Below are 20,093 nucleotides of genomic sequence, written 5' to 3' on the forward strand. Positions count from 1 at the left end.
AACAAACGTTACAGCTTAAAAAAATCTAAAAAATCATCTCCCACGATGTACTAGCGACATCTGTTGAACACATTGCACAAAATGTAATTTTCGCAACCATATCAAACTTTTTTTTCAACTAAAGCTCCAATAGTCCCCACCCTGCTTGTAAAATTTGAAGAACGAAATAGAAAAATTGTCGATGTCGCATACTACGACTTCGCATGCAATAATGATTGCAATGGACAAATTTGAAGAATGCAGAGTAACGACTGTATTTCAATGACCCATAATAATTATTTATTGTTCTATATTTGGGAAATTAAGCAACGGTAAAAGAGTTTTTGTTTTGTTTGAGGAAATTAATTGTTGTTGTCTTTTCATTGTTTTTTGTTTCTATTTAGTCATCCTTACCGTAAGCCCGGGGACAATTGACAGCTCTTATATATTGAATTCATAAGCAAATTTTGGGGTGATTTGGTGATGCCATGGCGGCTCGAATGGAGCAAAATTTGAAAAAGGCGCATCCCATTTTTTATTTTCCATATCTGTGGAAAATAATCAATTTAAGCATTTCTACCATTTCTACAATTTCTTTTTGCTGCTAGAATTCTGATAAAAAACACAAATTCTATTCAAAACGAATTGTTAAGCTTGGTGGTGATGTACTTTCATTGGCCAAATGTTTTTCATTTACATTTCTCGAGATAAAAAGCACCAATGATTTAACGATTTCAAACTTCACACAACAAGAAAACCAAAACATGTTTAGGGAGGAAGAGAGCCGGTTGTTAAAAACAACGACTTCCAGCTAAATATATAATAATATTTATGTAACTTTGCTCGCGTAACGAAACACGCTTTTCTCTTGAAACTTTTTTGTTTCGTTGTTCGTGTACTCATACAGAGAAGGCATACTAGCGCCACCATCAAATCGGTGGTGCATATATGAAACAAGCAGTATCTGTCAAGTTGTCCCTGGATTGTTTACTGTCGCTCTTTTAGAATCCCACAGATATCAGGAACCCTTACTGCGCAGAAATGTCACTTTTAATGATCGTGTAAGGACACCTTTCAAGGTAGACACATTACTTCATTTTTCAGGCTGGTGTTTACTTTTACTTCTTGTAAGTACAACATCGCCACGATGATAAGGAATACGATTCCCTGGCACTACATTTTCTTACAACGTACGGTCTGCTTCTATCTTGAGTGCAAAGTGTGCTCGATGTGCTGGAATCATACAGATCTACACCCTGACGAAACCTAAATATACAGTTACTATCAATCATAATCATTCCACGACTTGACGTGTTAGCTCCTGTTAGGTTTAAACTGATCACTAAACAAGTCGGATTGAAAATGGTCTGAGTGTATCTCTACTTTTCGTAGCACCGGCACCCCGCCCTCCAGCAGTTCTCCAGCAGTTCCGGGGACCAACAAATTCTAATCCATTGCATACATTCGATACACCGAATCAATTAAATTACTAACATCCTGTTATGTGCTTACTCACCGATCGGCATCGTGTTGTAACTTAAGAAATGGTTGTGAACAACTCCCACCTTGGGCACTTCGACAAGAATGAATTTAACATTTCCGGCCCATATTGTTTGTTTTGCTTTGCATGAGATTAAAAAGACCGTAACGTTTTCGGGTGAGTGCGGAAACTAAGTAACGCATTTAGTTCTGTGTCAAAATCTCTTCACTAACGCCACCGATTTGTAATTAAAATCGACCGTTTTTTTACTACGAGTGATGAAAATTCATCTCGTGTTACGTCTTATTTGTCTGTGATACCAGGCTGGTGCAACTGACACTGAAAATATTTCTTGAGTGGGGCTAGATCACACGATGAATAATTTATGAGACTAGAAATCTTACCCTCTCAGGTCACGATTCAATCAATTATAAATAAACCTCGTATTGAAAATAATTTTTGTGTTTTCACAAAACTAGTTCACGCAAAAAAGATGACATTATACTCAAATGGTTAGTAGGTGGTTGTGTCTGAATATGTTTAATATTTTTATGATTCTAATTCATAACTCGATGAAACATTGATTTGTATTAACTTTATTGACTAAAACAGTCAAGAATTGAACGACGTGCAACGATTTTCGTAAATTCTCGTCGTGTTATCGTGATATTTTAGTCTTGAGCTTACCGTTGGATTTTTTGCACAGAGTCACGTGTCTTATAGTTTTCTAAATTATTTCACGGACATGAATTGTGGCTAGGTAATGTATTTTGCTCAGCGCAGTTTCATTTAATTCCGAACATTTCTCTGAATTTTAACAAAGGAATAACAGGGTTACAGGTCCTAGTAATGTCTTTGTATCTAATGCTCGTGCCTATGAGACTGGTTGCTAGCACAATAGCTCACATAGAAATTTCAAAACCAAAAAGCAGAGCGAATAATTCATGAATAATAGTCTAAGTTCCTTGTAATTGTTTACGTAAGTATAATAAGATTATGTGGAAAATTAATTACTTCATGAATTACATCATGAACAGTTTCACGAACTCGACTGGTGAATCGTGTGTAGCATGTTAGGAATTAAGAATCGGTTAAAAAATCAATGAATAATACACTGCGTTCCAGTGAAATTGATTACGTGCAAAGATTAGGATCAGGCACATAATCGTAAATTTCACGCACATATATCTTGAAAGTGGAAGTGTTTTTTTTTTAATTTGTGGACCATTTCACGCACACGAATGGTGAATTGAAACTTATATGCTCACAATCATAATCAGTTGACGAAGCAAGAATGGATCTTTGAATTATATAACGAGTGCCGTGTAATGGTTTTCGAGAAAATATCAAGATTATTTTAATTTTGTAATCCAATTGACGACCACTAATACCAAGGAATGATCTAGATGTGATAAATCATCAATCAGTTAACGTCGTATATTCGGTCCATAGACAATGTTCCTAGATTTGTGGATAAAATTATGAGTCAACAATTTTAGAGTTCGCGAATTGTCGGCGCGGGAAAAATGCATCGGCGGCGCGCCGCCGATCTACCGTTCGGCGTCGGCGTACGTTAAAAATTACCGGCGGCGGCGGCGTGGCGCGGCGGCGCACAGGTCTATAAAATATGCTTAGGGATCACATGAGAAAAGTTTCATTCCTGGAAAAATATGGGAAGTTGAGGTATTAGGACAAATAATGAAAAAAATGAGATTTGTAGAGTAAATATCCAAAAGTTTGATGTTTCTGAATTTTAACTCTAACGTTTTTATTTTTGTTTTATTCCTCAGAATTTTACACGTTCAACAAGTTACATTTTATGAAAATAGATTGAAGAATAATAGAGATATATGTATGAGAAAATGATAAAATTTAATATGAATGACAAAAAGCCCTATAACCCCAACTTCTCGTATTCGGACTAAGGTCAAAAGGGTTTCGTTCGATTTCTGAGATTTTTTCACATTAGAAAAACTACAAAATATGCATAATTTGCGTCACGGAGCAGAAAAATCTTGAAACATATGGGATTTTGGGGCCAAAATGACCCAGTACCCCACTTTCCCATATTTTCCTAGAAACAAAAATATCTCCATTCAAATACTAAGATTACTTCCTTTCAAAAGAGGTATAAATTGTAATTTTTTGATTGCTACTTCAAAAGTTATAGCATTTATTGTATTTTTCCTCCATATTTTCCCATACTACCAATTTCAAAAAATTTCAATCGAAGTGGGCGGGGGTCTAAAATTGTCCAAATGATGTGTAATTTGGCATCTGAGCTTACTTTGACATTTGTCACAATATGAGAGGGGGGGCCTTTGAGAATTCAAAAAAAAAATTTTTTTGCAATGCCCTACTGTGCATCTCCACGTTTGCCACGGCAAAGAGTTTTTGTTAATAGGACGGGGTAAAGAGTTACACAAATCTGGATTCACCTTGATGAGTGATATGATCTATGCAGCTCTCAGTAGTGTTTATTGCTCTGGGCAACCGACTGCCGAGAATTTATGATAGATTTTTCGTTTATTGGATTAATTTTGAAATGTTGGGCTTGAAAAAAAAATCAACTTCAGCTCCAGACAGCCAACAGTCGGTAGTGTTTCTTATGTTTAATTGAATCAAACGGCAGGTGAAGGATTTTATTATCTCTTGCTCCTTCATTTCAGCGAAACACGGTATTCCAAAAACAATACAATATAATGATAAGCGATTACTTTTAACAACTCGATATATTTGTCTATGTATTGATTTTCGTTTCTTAATACAGGCATTATTTATCGTGTATGATGTACTGGCTTCTTTATCCGTGGACGATTGGTTCTTATGTTAAAATTATTCGCGCGCGTTGTTATGTTGTCTAAGGCGCATTTTAAACGATATAAAATAAGCTGTACCGAAACACCAGAAACGACTCACGATGTCGGTTATACAATCGATGACATGAGCGCGATTTTTTTGCACTTATTCCCGATCAGAAACACATAACAGAAACATTTCAAAACTATATCTCTCACTGTCACTTGTTATAATTTTCTGTTATTTTAACTACTAACGAGACCAGATTTATAGCACAGCTTACTACGAAAATTGCATTCTGTTATAATCTTGCTATTTCATTCTGAACGGGTTAATAGAACAAGACTAAATACAATAAGAACGAAAAGAAACTTTTTGCGTTAATAATCAAGCTACAATATTTTTATACTTATGACGAAATATGGTAAACGTGACAGTAATACAGTGCATGTACTACTCCAAATCCAGTTAATATCCTTCATATAATGATAGAAAACTTTCAAATACACAGAAAAAACCTGTTTTAATCCACCTAGCGGTGCAATTGTGCCTTTCTCATTTCTCTAAACTATGGCACGGAGGCTTTTTATGTTCAACATAATCGTGGAAATGTCCATTACATTCTTAGTACACTTTGCACTTATACACAATGGCATGCCAGCCACGAACTTGATGAGCTACGTGTCGACGGTGAAACACTTGAAACAAAAAAAATATCATACTCCATTAGCCTAATCAGCATTAGATCAATGTTATCTGCTTGCTAACTCATTTTGTCATGCGGGGATGGGTATGTGAGGAGGGCGAAAGTCCCATGAATGAACGACTCCCCAGCTTAAATTGGTATGCTTTGTAATATAGTGGTGGTTTAAAGATGATGGGGTTGAAAGGGAGGGGTATGAGGTGGTGGTCTGAGCGGTGATTTAAGGAGATTTTTAAAGGAGGGGAGTGAACAGTAGAGGGGGGGGGGGGTGTAACCCCTCTCCGTAAACCATCAACTACGCCCCTGTTAAAATCCAGAAACCTTAAGCGAGTCGAAAAAAAATTAGCTAGGCCGGGATTAGGTTGACGTTTTTCAGAGTGATTGCATAACCTTTCTATATGAGAAAGGCAAAAATGTGCAAAATCCAAAAACGTGAATCTTCGTCAAATTTTTCTCGTGTTTGCATCAAATCTCGACGTTTTATGCACCTTGAATACATTTAGCATCAAAAATAAAAATTCTATTTTTAATTTTTCCTATAGTTTTTATGCGAAATTTCTGTGTGGCCGCACTCTGAAACCCGTAATTCCGGAACCAGAATTCCGATTGATCCAAAATTCAATAGCAGCCGATGGGAAGGTTGCACCTTTCATTTGAGACTAAGTTTGGGCAAATCGGTCCAGCCATCTCTGAGAAAAATGAGTGACATTATTTGACACATACGCACATACATACACACACATACACACACACACATACACACACACATACATACACACATACACACACATACAGACTTTTTCCGATCTCGACGAACTGAGTCGAATGGGATATGACACTCGGCCCTCCGAGCCGGGATTAGGTTGACGTTTTTCAGAGTGATTGCATAACCTTTCTATATGAGAAAGGCAAAAATTTATGAAATTTTCAATTTATTTTCATGCACATATTCGGAGCATGAATATAAATATAAAATTAAGTTACACCACAAATACACACAACTTATCGTGCTTTCTTCAAGGAATTTTATTATAATTTTACACGTTGATTGAAATTTACATAATATATACGCGAACGGAGGTCATAGACTGATACAAACACTGAAGAAGATTACAAGTAGTAATCGAAATATCGGTATCTGTTAAATCAATATTAATTCGTCAAAAGGGCGAAACTGTTTTTTGTAAACAAACTTGTTTCGTTCGTTAGTCTGCTGTAGAATGGAATTTCATGAAAAATATGGTTTAATGTAAATCTTTACCCTTCGTAGAAGTAATTTCAATTGTTTTCTGCATTGAAATTATAGTAAATTAAGAGAAACCATCAAAATAAAAGTTTGTTTACAAATCTTATTCGCCCTTTTGCAAATTTAATATGGAAATAGTGAAGTGCAAGTGCATCTAACTATAAAAACATAGTGGAATTAAATGGAAGAAAATCTTTGAAACATTATTGAAATTTACAGTTTCATTAACCTTCCACCAGTCGCGCTAGTGCACGATACTCTGAAAATCTAGCGAAATCGTCTAGCGGCTGCTCGTTCAGTGGGCCATAAGAGCGACTTCCGGAGGGTTAAACGGGATACCAATGCACTTTAATGTATTTTTAATCCAATATTGCTGTAAAATAAATGACGTGTAATACTACACGAACGAAAGTTTAAAATCATATGCTTTTAGATGCTCCCATTGAATGCATCGAATTCAACTTAATTTTCAATCAAATTTTTGATTCAAGCTTTGTATGTTTACATTCGTATCGATTCACATGTCGTTCAAATTTCATTACTTTTGGTGTGTAGTCTTGTTTTGAAATCATCCAGCATCATGGTTGTGATTAAAAAATTAGATTATCGCCTGCGAAGGAAAATTTCTTACCAGGTCATGAGTTGCGTGCAAATTTACTGCGGAAACTCAACTTCGATTTGTCATTTAGAAACTCTCTGAGCAGTAGCCATAAGAAAAACCTGTACACAAGTAGTCCGAAGCTGGTATTTTGGTTACAACACTCAAAACCAATTTGGTAATATTTGTTACATTAGTGCAATAATTTCTTGCTGAAATTGCGAGTATTCTAGAATGGTAGAAAATAAACATATGTTGGATAAAATAAAATATTGAACGGGATGTCGGCCATAATGAAGAGTAACAGTTTTCTCTGTTCTAATTGATAATTTTAAAGAACATTTCGAACAATTCCGCGTTCGACGATTCTTTTATCTTCAAAATCGGCTGAAAGATTCAGGAGCTATGCAATTTTTATAACACAGAGGTTAATATTGTCCATTAGAGTGGACGGTTGCTTCCCGAGTTTGCGCATTGCGTTCAAAGCTTGTAGGGGGTTTTATATAGGGAAATCAATTATTGTGCATTTACGTTAATAAATATCGCTATTTCACTCAATATTTAAAACCAGCTTTATAAAACTATAGTTCAAACCTTGATTAACAACTTTATCGAAGGCGGTAACCAGTTACGAATTAAAAAAAAAAATAGTTAAAACGATTTTAAAACTTATGGTTCAATCTAAATTATTTCTTCCAACACTGTCAGTACACCACCGACACCGATACTGTAAACTTAAATAAATGAGAATATAGGGTAAATTGTCTACTTTCACCATACTAAGCAGGGTGCCTAACTAATTCATTAATTTCTTGGCCTACAATCAATAGAATGCGTAAAAATTGACATCATGCGCTGAAAACAGTAAAATTCTCGTGTTTGAGCGCAACGAAAACACGAATCGAGTGCCCCTATTCCTGCGCTACCATTTGACTCGATTCGTTGAACAAAGATGGGAGACACTGCTCTAACCAGCGGCTTCAAATGGGTAGGGCGATAATAGAAACATGGCGAAAATGGGCTCATCACCCTAGTCATCGCAGAGACTTGATACATTTGAATGAAATGTTCAGAATGAATTGCTGAATAACATATTCATAGTTATAGTCAGAAAATGAAAAAAAGAGGGGGGGATTGTGTGCTCCCAAGTCCTTTTTGTAGATGGTTTAGTATAACATAAAGAGTTCATCTTCAACGCAGGTTTATACCGCCGAATTAAAAATTAATCTTACGTGTTTGAGTGCTACTATTTAAGGGCTTTGCTGTTATCTCATATAAAGTGGTACAACGGTTTATAACTTGCACATATTTTAAAACCCTATTTCTTAACCCATTATATCCTAGCGTATGAAATTTCATACGCAGAACTATCCATCGTTTAACGCGTATTTACTGCAGAATTTTGGCATCTAACTGCTTTATTATTTCACTAATGGGATAATTGCACCTCATATTTCATTGTGAAACAAGACAACTGCCATATTTTATAATTTTGTTTACATTTTTAAACTGTATATAGTTGGGGCAAATGATGGCTGAAAAGTAAGCAATACATTTAATTGAATTTTATTGCTGGAATTCGTGCTAATAACTCCATTATGTGACAAAACGATCCTACAGGTGTAAAAGAAATGTTGTCTATCAGAAAATCCGAAGAAATATAACAAACAACTTAAAATTCATTGTTTTTATTTAAGCGTACGAAATTTTTTGCGCGAGATATTTTCATTCTCAAAACCATTTTAGGCGGTGATTTTATTTTTCCCATAATCTTTGATACATTTTTTGGTGGAATTGAAGATATCACTGCATTTGGCTCACTTTTTGAAAACCCTGGGTTATAATGGGTTAACCATTCAGAGTTAGAATTAAAAAAAAAATGTATATCCATTAGACCTCTCCAGATTTGAAAAAAAGTTTTGAAATGTACACGGGTCAGCTCAGATTTTTGTTTTAGGTGTGAAATTGAAAACTTTCGCCAAAAATGACATAATTCGGAAATGATTTAGAGGTGTCTCTAATCAAAAATCGTGTTTTTGCTATGTTTTCATAGAAATATCACTTACACTCTGATCTAATAGGCCCTACATGACCACAAATCATCAAAGGTTGTTCCTTAGACATATCTTAACATGTTTTAACAGGTGAACATAGCTCTAATCGAAATAGACAATTTGTTAGCTGGATTTTGTATAAAAAAGTATATCAAAACCAAGGAAAATTAGTAGTATTTTTTCTTGGTTTTGATATTTTTTCTATATAAAATTTGCCGGAAACTATTACTAACAACTGGACATAACTATATGATATTTCATGAAAAAGTGCATGTAACAAAAAATATTCCATGAACAATATTCCAAATGACCAATTTACGTGAGCATTTCATGACCATTGCATGAAATTAAAAATCATTGGGGATATCTTCTAAATATCACAAGCATCTAATTGAATAATGTACAAAAAATCATAAACATGAATAATATTTCATGGTTTAGTACACTTTCACGAGCACGAATGGTCAGCCGTTACTATTATACAAGGGGTCATGAATCAGTTTACAAATAATCTAATAATAGTTCATGATTTTGTGTACTATTTCACGAGCACGAATGGTGGCGAGTCGTATCTAATACCCTTGGAATCATTAATTAGATAACGTATCCATGAATATTTTATGATTTTTAAACTATTTAACTAGCACGATTTTTTTATTTCATGAGTCGTCACTAATATGCTAGGAATCATGAATCAGTTCATAAATACATTTTTAGATTTTATGAGAAATTTCACAATCTCAGTTGTTGAAATGAATCAGTTCACGAGGATTGAAAGTGGTAATATTCCGAGTTTCGTTAAATAGTTCAGGAGAAATAATCAGACTGCCTTGGTTTTGTGAACTAATTCACAACTACGGAAATCAGTTTATGATCAAGATATAATAAATCATGAATCAATTTGAATCATATAGTCGAACTCTGAATAATGTTCCTAAATCGGTGACTAAAATCACGAATCAACCTTTGGTTTTATGAATAATATTTATAAAGTTAACTCGTTCAAATACAGAAAACCGATATGTTAATGACATGGCGGAAACCGTGACTGAAGTTCACGAAACAAAAACCAATATCTCCACTAATAAAAGTAAGCGTTACTGTAGGGAAATAGGATATGATTATAAAACATTTGTTCGTGGTCCTGTTTTCGGAATAACGTGATTGTTCCCGAATTCATTGCGCTTTATTCACGATTTCGAGAACAACTTTTTCTGTGCAAGCACGTTGATTTGGTAATTAGACTTGTCTGATGTGGTTCAAATTTTTAGCAGACATTTGTGGTGGAACTAGGAATCGACTCTGGGGTGGTCCAACGGGGGTCATTTTTCTTGTCCCGCTAATGCATAAGTTAATATCAAATAAAATTTGGACAATTTTTTGACATAAAATTTCACGCTTATATTGTCAATACATCGAGCATGAAGCTGTAAGTTTTTCTATATGATTTTTGAACCTGAGCAAAGAGATATATTTAAATGTGCTAAGGTTCATTTTATTAATAAATTAAATCAGGTTCTTACCAAATTAACAGAAGAGTATTTCATAAAAAAAAACAAATTCAATTTATCCAAACGCTTTCGAGTTTCCATTATTTTTTAATCTTTTAAAATTTTTGAGAAAACCTACATAATTTTAAATACGACAAAATTTTAAATGCGAAAAATGCAATCTCATAAATTTTTTTTAAAGAAGTCAAATATACACATGTGCATAATATTAAAAAAAGGAAAAGGGCGAATTCGTTGGAGTTGTGCTTGAAAAGGGCGAATTCGTTGGAGTTGTGCGCTTGGTTAAATTGTAGATCTCGCTTTTACAAACAACTTTAATGAAGGCGATAAGTGTCTGTCTTCAACACTTTAATTTTTGTTCAAGTAAGTTTATAACTATATCTTGTATATTGAATGTTATTTAGTTTTTTCAATTGAAGTGTTCCTTAACATAACAGTACCGGAGACAGCGAGATACAGTGAAAAATACTGAATTTTATTCATATTTCATTGTGACAAACCATGCTGGTGACTAGGAACTAGAATGTGTTGTGCACACAACTCCAAAGTTACTGGCAAGTTTCCGTGGAATAAACTATAACAAGAAGCATAGCGCATATGCGTGCGATATGAAAATGTAATTACAACTATTTCAATAGACGACTTTGTGACATCCCGACAATTTTTTAAGATAAGTAGCAACGATCTTAGGTTATATCAATCTACAGTAGAGTGACAAGTAAAATGTCCCACCAAGGGTGTCTGCTCAAAGTTTTAGCCAAATCGGACAAATTTAGCTAACGGACAAACGTGTGCGAAGTTTCTATGGGATTTTTGGACAATTTATAAGAAGAAAGCGCACTAAATTGCATTTTCTACGCTAGATGGCACTGTATATATCATTTTATAATTATAAGTAAAAATAAGAAAGATATTGTTATTACCTACAACTTTGTCGAATACTGCAAATCAATCCAACTTTCATGGGAGAAGCTATTCAACTTTTAATGAAGTAATATTTGAGTTAGTTTTGCATGGGACCTAGCAACACTAGGTGGTGAATCAGAAGTCTATTCCCAGGAACTTGCTTTTTTTGCGAAATAATGGTTTTACATTACCGATAGTTATAACTTTTACATTTAGCTGGGTGACTTTATTTGCTGAATCTTTGAAGGATACAAATTCGAATCTCTTGTTAAATTAACATCTATGTAGAACAATTATTTTTACAAATAATGCCGATTCCCGACACTACAGTACTAACGAATTCAGATAAACGAAGTCGACGAAATGACAGGTGTCACAACATTCACCGGAGCGTTGGCGTTAAGAAAACAATTTGCTCTGCTGCTGGTGCAATACAACAAAACAATATGCATACAGACGATAGAAATTTCTTCCGTAATATTTGCATTTTTACAACTTGTAACAACAGGCTGACCATGGGTTCAAGGGGCCTCACCGCAGACAATACTGCATGGAAGCACGCGCGCTGTTAATAATAACATTGAGACACCTTAATCTGAGCCCAAATAATCCATTATGTAGTTAACACACACATTCGGTCCGACTGCAATTATGCTACCAGAGCATGAACGCTATGTGTTGTGCTCATAATTTATCAACTCCCATAACCTTCAAATTAAGTTACTACTGGCAATTGTTCTTTGTTGCCACTGAAAACCATAGCCACAGACGACGAAGGTAACTTGCTACATTGTACACCTAGTGCACAGAAAGAGTTCGCAAATCGGTACCATATGCGCGCACGACAACCTAACTAGGGTCCAAAATCACGCGCCCCGCCGACTCCGCATCACATTATAGCGGACCGCCGGCGCAGGCAGCGGGGGAGATCCAAACGCAAATGTGATTCAGCTCTCGTTAGAGTCGACCGATCGCATGTGTGCCCCGTCCACGCTAATAGTTGGGTAAACAGTCTCGGTTGGTGTTCAAACAAATTTAGGAGAGCAAGAATTGCGAAAATTTGACCGTTTCTCAGTGAATTAATACTCGCCCAAAATAAGCTTGTACACTTACAATCGTGGTTAGTAAATTATTAACACTGATACATTACGGTACGCGAGAGGTGGTCGCATATAAATACTACACAGTGACTATCGTCCGATTGGCAACGGCTACTCCTTTAAGGTGGCTCAAATCCAATAAGCGAAGAGCTCTTATTTAGAAGGGAATCAATCACCCGAAATTTGAATTACAACTGCAAAACTTTTCATGAACTAACCAACAAATAATGTTTGGATATTCTATTAATGCATGCCACGTGTCGAAATTTAGCAGATCCGTGTAATTACGCAGTTAAAGAAGATGATTTTCGTTAAAAATCACGATTAAATATTTACCACGATTTATATTGGCTAGGATGAAGAAAGAGTACATACCATTCAAACAAGTAGTAGTACAAGTCACAAATCGACTTGCGCTATTAGTCAAAGTTTCATTCGGTTCATATTAAGACAATCTCCGAACGAAGGATCGCTTTTGGTGAGTACCGTTCTGTGCATTAGATCTGACCTACAACAGTACAGCCGAGAGACACCCAAATGAGCCGTGAACGCGCCGTCGTTTTTTTTGCAACATGTCTGACGAAACATCTTCGTCCGCTTTTTGCTACAATTGTGCAATTCGGTTAGCTATTTCGGAACGAGTGACTAAGCAAGTGTGATTATTATTAGATCCGTGATTCTCCACTCCGGCAGCCGAGACCCACGCAAACACTTACCTTTCTTTGTCGGCGAACACAAATTTCCGCAGCTTGAGATCACGCAGTACTATGCCTTGTTCGTGGCAAGTTTTCACTACCTCGCACATCTGACGGAAAAGCCGGCGGGCTTCCGCTTCCCGCAGACGTTTGCGAACGCGAACGTGTGAGTGCAAATCGCCCTGGAAAAAGAAAATGAAACAAGATTGGGAAAGCGATCGTTAGTGGCGATGTTCTTCCGTTTCGCGCTAATATTGGAAGAAAGATATTTATTGTGGTGTAACTAAGGGACACTATGGCCTTTGAGATATTCAAATGAGCGAGCGAAGGGGGTTCGCAAATCCCGCTTTAAAAGTATTAGAGTGTAAAAATCGGATATAAAAACGGGATAAGATCCTGCAGCGTAAACATCGCATGAAAAGTTCTTCCTTGAAGAAGCCGGAAATGATAGATCTTCAGTATAAAATCCGGTTAGAAAAATAATTCTTTCATAGAAGCAATCCGTATATCTTACATTCAAGGTTAAAAATCGATTAAAGAAAGCTACTTCTAGGTTAGGTGTAGGTAACCAGAGTGTATAATTCAGACTAAAATCCTTAGATATGAGAATAATTAAATAATATTTTCTTCGAAAAATCATGAAAATCATATACATACTATAGAGATGTCGCAATTAAAAGCAATTAAATACCCACAATAAAACAAGAAACAGAAATGCAATATCCAAATCAGATGTTTTGCAGAAGTTTTTCTACGTTTCAGATCTTTTGCAAACGGGTAGCAACATGCAAACCAAAATTTTCAAGATTTTTATGATACTTTTTTAAAGTTTACTGGGTATTTTTGTTGGGGTTCAAATTATTTCTATGTACGTTTGTGTGCAAAAAAATATTACATAACATAACAGATCCAATGTGTTAAAGAGCTATTGCATCCATCAGAAGGGCCCAATACTGTTCGGGAAAACATTGCTAATTTTAGGTATCATGTAGTCATTTTCCATTCACCCGACATAATCTCCATTTTCCCTTACAATTTGCCCTTTCGGGAATGCACTTTAGGATTCTTTCGGGAGTATTGCTTTCGAGTAAAATTTTTTTGAAGCGCCCCCCCCCATTTTTCACAAAGTGGTGAGTTTTGCTAAACTTATTTTAATTTTATTGTTTAGGTATCCGTGAATATCTTCGTGAAATAGTTTGTTGTTATTCGAAATATTTATAATAGTTTTTGTTATTTGAAAATTTATACAACTTTTTATTTTAATAATTTTATACATACTAAGTTTATTTTCCAATAAAACTTCACTGCTGGTTTAACAAATGTTTAGACTACAAAATATCGAAAAAATGTGTTTTAAAATAAATAGTTTTAAGCGGTTTCTTCACGCGATATTCATACCGTTTAGCTTGTAAAATGAAAATAAAAAAAAAATTGAGCGAGCATAAGGTTTTTAAACTATTCGATTTTTTTGTGTTACCCGGCATGCCAAAAACAACACACGGAGGAAACAGTCGCTAATCGCCACGGCACGTCACGTGAGCAAACATGTTTTGCAAAATTCACCACTTTGTGCAAAATGAGGGGGTCACATCAGGTATATGTTAAGCCAGGACTAACCTGTTTGGTATAGTCATTTGACATAACATTGTTTGGTCTAAAGTCGTTTGGCATAAGAAATGATTTAATAGTAGGTCATTTGACATAATAGCTATTTGACATAATGGTCATTTGACATAAAATGTATAGGATATTCAATGCTTTTAAAGTCGTTTGGCATAACAGCCGTTTGGCATAAGAGCCATTTGGCATAAAGGATAAAAATACTTGTTGAAATTTGTATGGCGTTTTGATTCACTGAAATAAGTACGATTCCAAGAATCGCTTATGTTTGAAAGAAGGAATCAATTTCAGTGAGAAAAATAATATTTCTGTGTCAGATTGATTACAAAGAAAACTTAAGTAAGCATGGAATTTGTGCGTTGAGCACATTTGCAACTATGTTGGTTATTTTGTATGAAGTTTAACACAATTGTGAAATGTCTGTAATTAAATCTGCTAAAGGTATGATAGCATGTTAGTTTTAAACTACAGATCAAGTCAAGAAAATTAGAGGGAATCAGCAAAAACAAATATTTTTCTGCTTGTATTCACAATTCAATTTACGAATATTTGGACTGTCTCAATTTTTTCACTAAATTACTATTTAAACAACATGAAATTTAATGCGCGTTATATAGTATCTCGCTTTCCAAATGTTTGTTCTTTTGACGCCTTACTTTTGTTTACTGCCTAAATGCAAAAGAAGGGAAAATCTCAAGAATAGTTCATATCCATAAGAAGAAAACCACTCAAAGCAATAAAATTAAAAGTTAGAAGCAATTTACTAAAGAAGGAAAAATTTCAGTTTTTTTACAAAATCAAAGATACAATGAAGACCCGTTTTTATAAGCCCCTTGGTGAATTTTAGGCTGATAAAACGGAGACATTGACAAAATCTGGACATATATTTTATTTTCTTTTTAAGAAACCGAAGCTCCTAAAATATTATCCTTTAGTCCATAGATATAGCCTCATAACCTATTCTGATCATTTAAATTTCCCTTAAGGGTGTTTAACAGTGCACAATTTAAAAAATGCAAATTTAAAAATCTAAGATAAGAAAACTATGCTCAAGCAAGGATTTACTCGAATTCAGCTTGGTTTGTCTGCTAGTGCCTATCAAACTACCAACTAACAATTTTCATATGAGACTTATAAACTCGGGTCAAAAAGGTGATAAAATCGGGAGTAGATAAAATCGGGGGCTGATAAAATCGGGTCTTCACTGTATTTCAGTAATATTTAAGAAGAATTGATAATTTTCGGAAGAAGGTAAACTTTTAGAAATTCTAAAATTCAAACAAATTTTTATATTCTAAAGAAAATGGAAAGCTAAAAAAACGCAGTTGACTGCATACCAGGTCTTCTAAAAAAGATTCATTGTACAATGACTATAGTTTTGTTGTATTTCCGGAAAATTCGGGCCATTTGTATAGTCCATATCAGGCAATGGTAGTTCGGGAACCTGCATTCCAGAAAACTACCGATTTGCTAACCTATTATTTCGATTATTGACCTACAAGTCTGGTTAATCAAATACACCTGAGGAATTAGGCTTAATGTCTATAGTGCCAAATGGTTTCATACCAAATGGTCATAAATGACCTTTATGCCATACTTAAATCACGCTATGTATGTTTCCAAATTGCAACAGTATGCATTTATAGGTTAAATTGGCGGCGGTAGCGACTTGTTGTGGTGGAAGGCTCTCGTTGGAAAAAAAAGCTTTAAAATTAGTTGGAAAACTGTTGGCAAATTTCCTTAGTGTCGGTGCCTAAAACTCCATTAACCCTTTGCGACGCAGTGGGACGTATACGTCCCACCTACTTCTCTTAATTTTTTATTGGATTTCTAGTTAGCGTTGACATATAAATACGAATTCTTTCTTTTAGTCAACTCTTACGGATGCAGAAGATTTTTTACAAGTATCTCAAACATTGAACTAAATAATAGATTTTTTGTAGTTTTTCGTAGGTCAGTTTCTCTTCGAAAAAAATTTATCAAAATATGCTAACATGGAGATTATTATTATGTTGGTCTATAAAAATAATCTGAGAGACAGGGATAACTTCTCAACTAGCATAAAAATAGAATATGTGGTTTTTGAGGTCGCTGATTACGATTCTGATAACAGAATTTGAAAATTCTAAATGGCGGCTACACAATGGCAGCCATTTTTTATGAAATTTGCGAATTTTGTTACAATGAGCATAAAACTCGATTTACGAGTTTTTTGGGTCGCTGATTACGATTATGATGTCAGAGTTCGAAAATTCCGAATGGTAATAACGAAAACTCCTTGTAAGAGTTTTGGGCCAATATAAAAAAACATGAAATTTAGTCAAGCACTGTCGTCATATTGAATCCGCCATCTAGAATGTAACATTTCCGACTTCAGAATCAGCGACCCCGAAACCCCCTTGTAAGATGTTTTAGGCCAATATGGCCTGCATTAATCCAAACTGAACTAAGCGCCATTATTTTTTTTTCTTATATTTTTCACGCTGAAATGCATTTTTGGATAACTTACCATTAACATAGCAAGTTAAAGAACACTTATTTGCTCTCGTTTGCTATTTGTGTTCCCAAAAATAAATAGCTGGGGATGTTGTAGTGCAATGCTGGATGAGATCGCGTTTTTTGAGCATGTATCTCAAAATGGCGCTTGGTCCTCTTTGGCTTAACACAGGCCATATAAAAAAACATGAAATTTAGCTAGGCACAGTCACCATATTTGATCCCCCATTTTGAATTTTACGTTTCCGTGGTCAGAATCAGAATCAGCGACCCCGAGAACCTATATAAAGCTAAAAATAACAGTATTAACAATGAAAAAAAAATCGCGTCTGTGATCAAATTCTATTTTTAAAATGCAACGAAGTTTTGGGCTCAGGCTTGATTTTAGAATAAAAAAATAAATTCCAACCAATTTTTAAATGGCAAATGAATATGGACGCAAATGACATTTCAAATACCCGGGTAAAAATAACTTGATAGTCATAAACACAACCGGTACAAACCCGAGATTATAAACACAAACTCATACCGAAACCTAACCGACAATACAAAAACGTAAGAATTTTTTTATCGTAAAACTGTTGAGACATTCAGAAAGGTACTTGGAAAATTAATGAGTTTCGTTCGTCATGTCGAATCATTTGTTTTTGTGAATAATGTTGGTTATTCTTAAAAAAACAAATTTCGAGCCATATCTTACCTGCGATGGGGCAAAAAACAGATACGTTTGATTGTTTCCCTGTATGACTTTGTTTAAAAAATTCACATGTGGATGCCTGTCAAGACGGAAATGCGCCGTCAGCAAGTTGGAGCATGGATTGTTTGCAATCTGAAACGAGAAGAAACACATACAAAATCAGTCAATAGAATAATAAGCCTCATTTATTCATCGACCAGTGTGGTCATAGCATAAACAAAAACTACGAATAACGTCATCTGCAACAGCGATTAGTACACTCAAAGGAGATTGAGATCAGAATTAATTGTCCTAGACAAGAGCATTTAAAATAATTGACATTACGACACCTCGAACTCAATGCTCTCACTTATACTAGTTTCAGTCCGAAAATACATGCTCCAAGGGCCACAGAACAGTTCTGTATCATGGAGCTCTATTACAAAAAACCGACCTCAAACCTACACACATCCAATCGATCAATATCCAATGGTCAATAGCGTCATCATAAGAGGAGTAATTGCGCATCATCTAGTGACGGTCTTCGGACAGTATGTACATCTTTGTTTTTTTTTCACCAACCACAGCCGACGAGGGAGTCCAAAGGCACTATTTCTAAACATCCATAGTCGGTGGTGTTGTGCGTGGTCATCGCGTGGATCTATACGAGAAGAAAAAGCAACAAGACTATTTGTAAACCCATCAACGCCATCTTTGCAGCAGCCAGGCAGTAGCGTGCAAAAATTATTGCGTACAACAGCGCCGAAGACGGCGACCGCGACGACGCCAACTCACTGCCTACTGCCTTCTTGGTAACGTTTCAATTGCGCGGTGCTTCAGTGAAACTGGCTACACAATCATCCATGGGACGGCAGCTTCTCAGTCAGCCAGCCAAGCTTGCGGTGACCAAACATGGTAAAATGATTAAGTCTGGACAGCTGCGGATTGCATTACTTCTTAATATAAAGATGCCAGTGTCTATGGGGTTCGTGTTGCGATAGGTATTTTATTCGCGTTGATGCTTTTTTATAGAATTTCACTTGAATTTGAAATCAAACATATAGACTAAAACTTTTCCACGGGGTAACGCCCTTATACGAAGGCGTGTCAAGCATGGTTCGACAGCGCTGCTGTCTGACCAGACGCTTCAAGAAGGGGGTACCAGCAGAGCAGTGTCACCCACACAAAGTGGGTTGGAAGTGGCCAAGCCCACCGAAGAACAACAAGCGACAAATTCGTCATCGGTTAATCGACAGGCGCGACCATTCCTGCCTGGAAGAACTGAAACACTAGCTCGTTTGAGCTTTTTTCACACCATGGGAGTCTCTATATTTATTTTATATTTTAGATATAAATCATTACAGGTAGTTTGTTTAAAATTCATTCAATGCTTCATGTTATGTGACCAACAAATATAACGTTAACAAGCCGACACTCGACAGGGCAGGTTCATGGGTACAGGAAAATTTAAAAACTTAGTGTAGAAATTTTTAACCGATATGGATACTTTTGGATGTTTTAAAATTAATCCACTTTTAGATTCTTTGGATATGAACCGGATGGATTCTTCTAAATGTTTAAAATACCCTGCTAGAGTGCCCAAAATTCGCACAAAGTAGCTGCTAACAAATACCGAAACAGGAATACTACGTCGTCCTAAGAGAGTACGGAGAAAGCTGTAGAGATTTGCCCAAAAAATTCCATGTGGATGCAGAAAATTAACTGAATTATTCAGCGCATCTTGGACCGCCCACGGATAAATCTATACTCAGTTGTTGCTCTCACGACATCCTAACACTGCTTTGGTCGAAATTGGCATCCTTCCACTATGTCCGGGCCTAGCCTTAGAATGGCATAAGTACAAACCTATTGCTTTTGGAGACCATTCATAAATTACGTAACGCTTTTAGGGGGGGGGGGGGGGGAGGGGGTACGATAAGTTGTGACAAGTTGTGACATAGAGGGGAGGGGGTGTTAACTAGATCGTTACGTAACATGTTTTCATCGAAGAAAAATTTTTTTTCTTGGAATTTGTTACGTAACAGGGGAGGGGAGACGGAAAAATTTGTGACAATTTGTTACATAGGGGGAGGGGGGGGTCAATTTTGGGCAATTTTTGCGTTGCGTAATTTATGAATGGTCCCTTAAACCAAAAAAGAATCAAGAAGATCAAAATTCATTAAATATCAATTTGAACTTGAATGAAATTAAGGCGGTTTTAACAAATTTC

General features: G+C 35.6%; 1 protein-coding gene across 1 annotated transcript in view; it reads right to left on the reverse strand.

The window, feature by feature from the left end:
• LOC131682362 (tribbles homolog 2-like) overlaps positions 1–20,093 on the reverse strand; it is a 150,476-nt gene that overhangs the window by 104,977 nt on the left and 25,406 nt on the right. The window contains exons 3-4 of the mRNA XM_058963782.1: positions 17,888–18,016; positions 13,093–13,253 (exon numbers count right to left, since the gene is read on the reverse strand). Coding sequence (XP_058819765.1) covers positions 13,093–13,253; positions 17,888–18,016 — 290 coding nt within the window. The remainder of the gene's footprint in view (positions 1–13,092; positions 13,254–17,887; positions 18,017–20,093) is intronic.

Source organism: Topomyia yanbarensis, chromosome 2 (genome assembly GCF_030247195.1).
Source record: "Topomyia yanbarensis strain Yona2022 chromosome 2, ASM3024719v1, whole genome shotgun sequence".
NCBI classification, from domain to species: domain Eukaryota; kingdom Metazoa; phylum Arthropoda; class Insecta; order Diptera; family Culicidae; genus Topomyia; species Topomyia yanbarensis.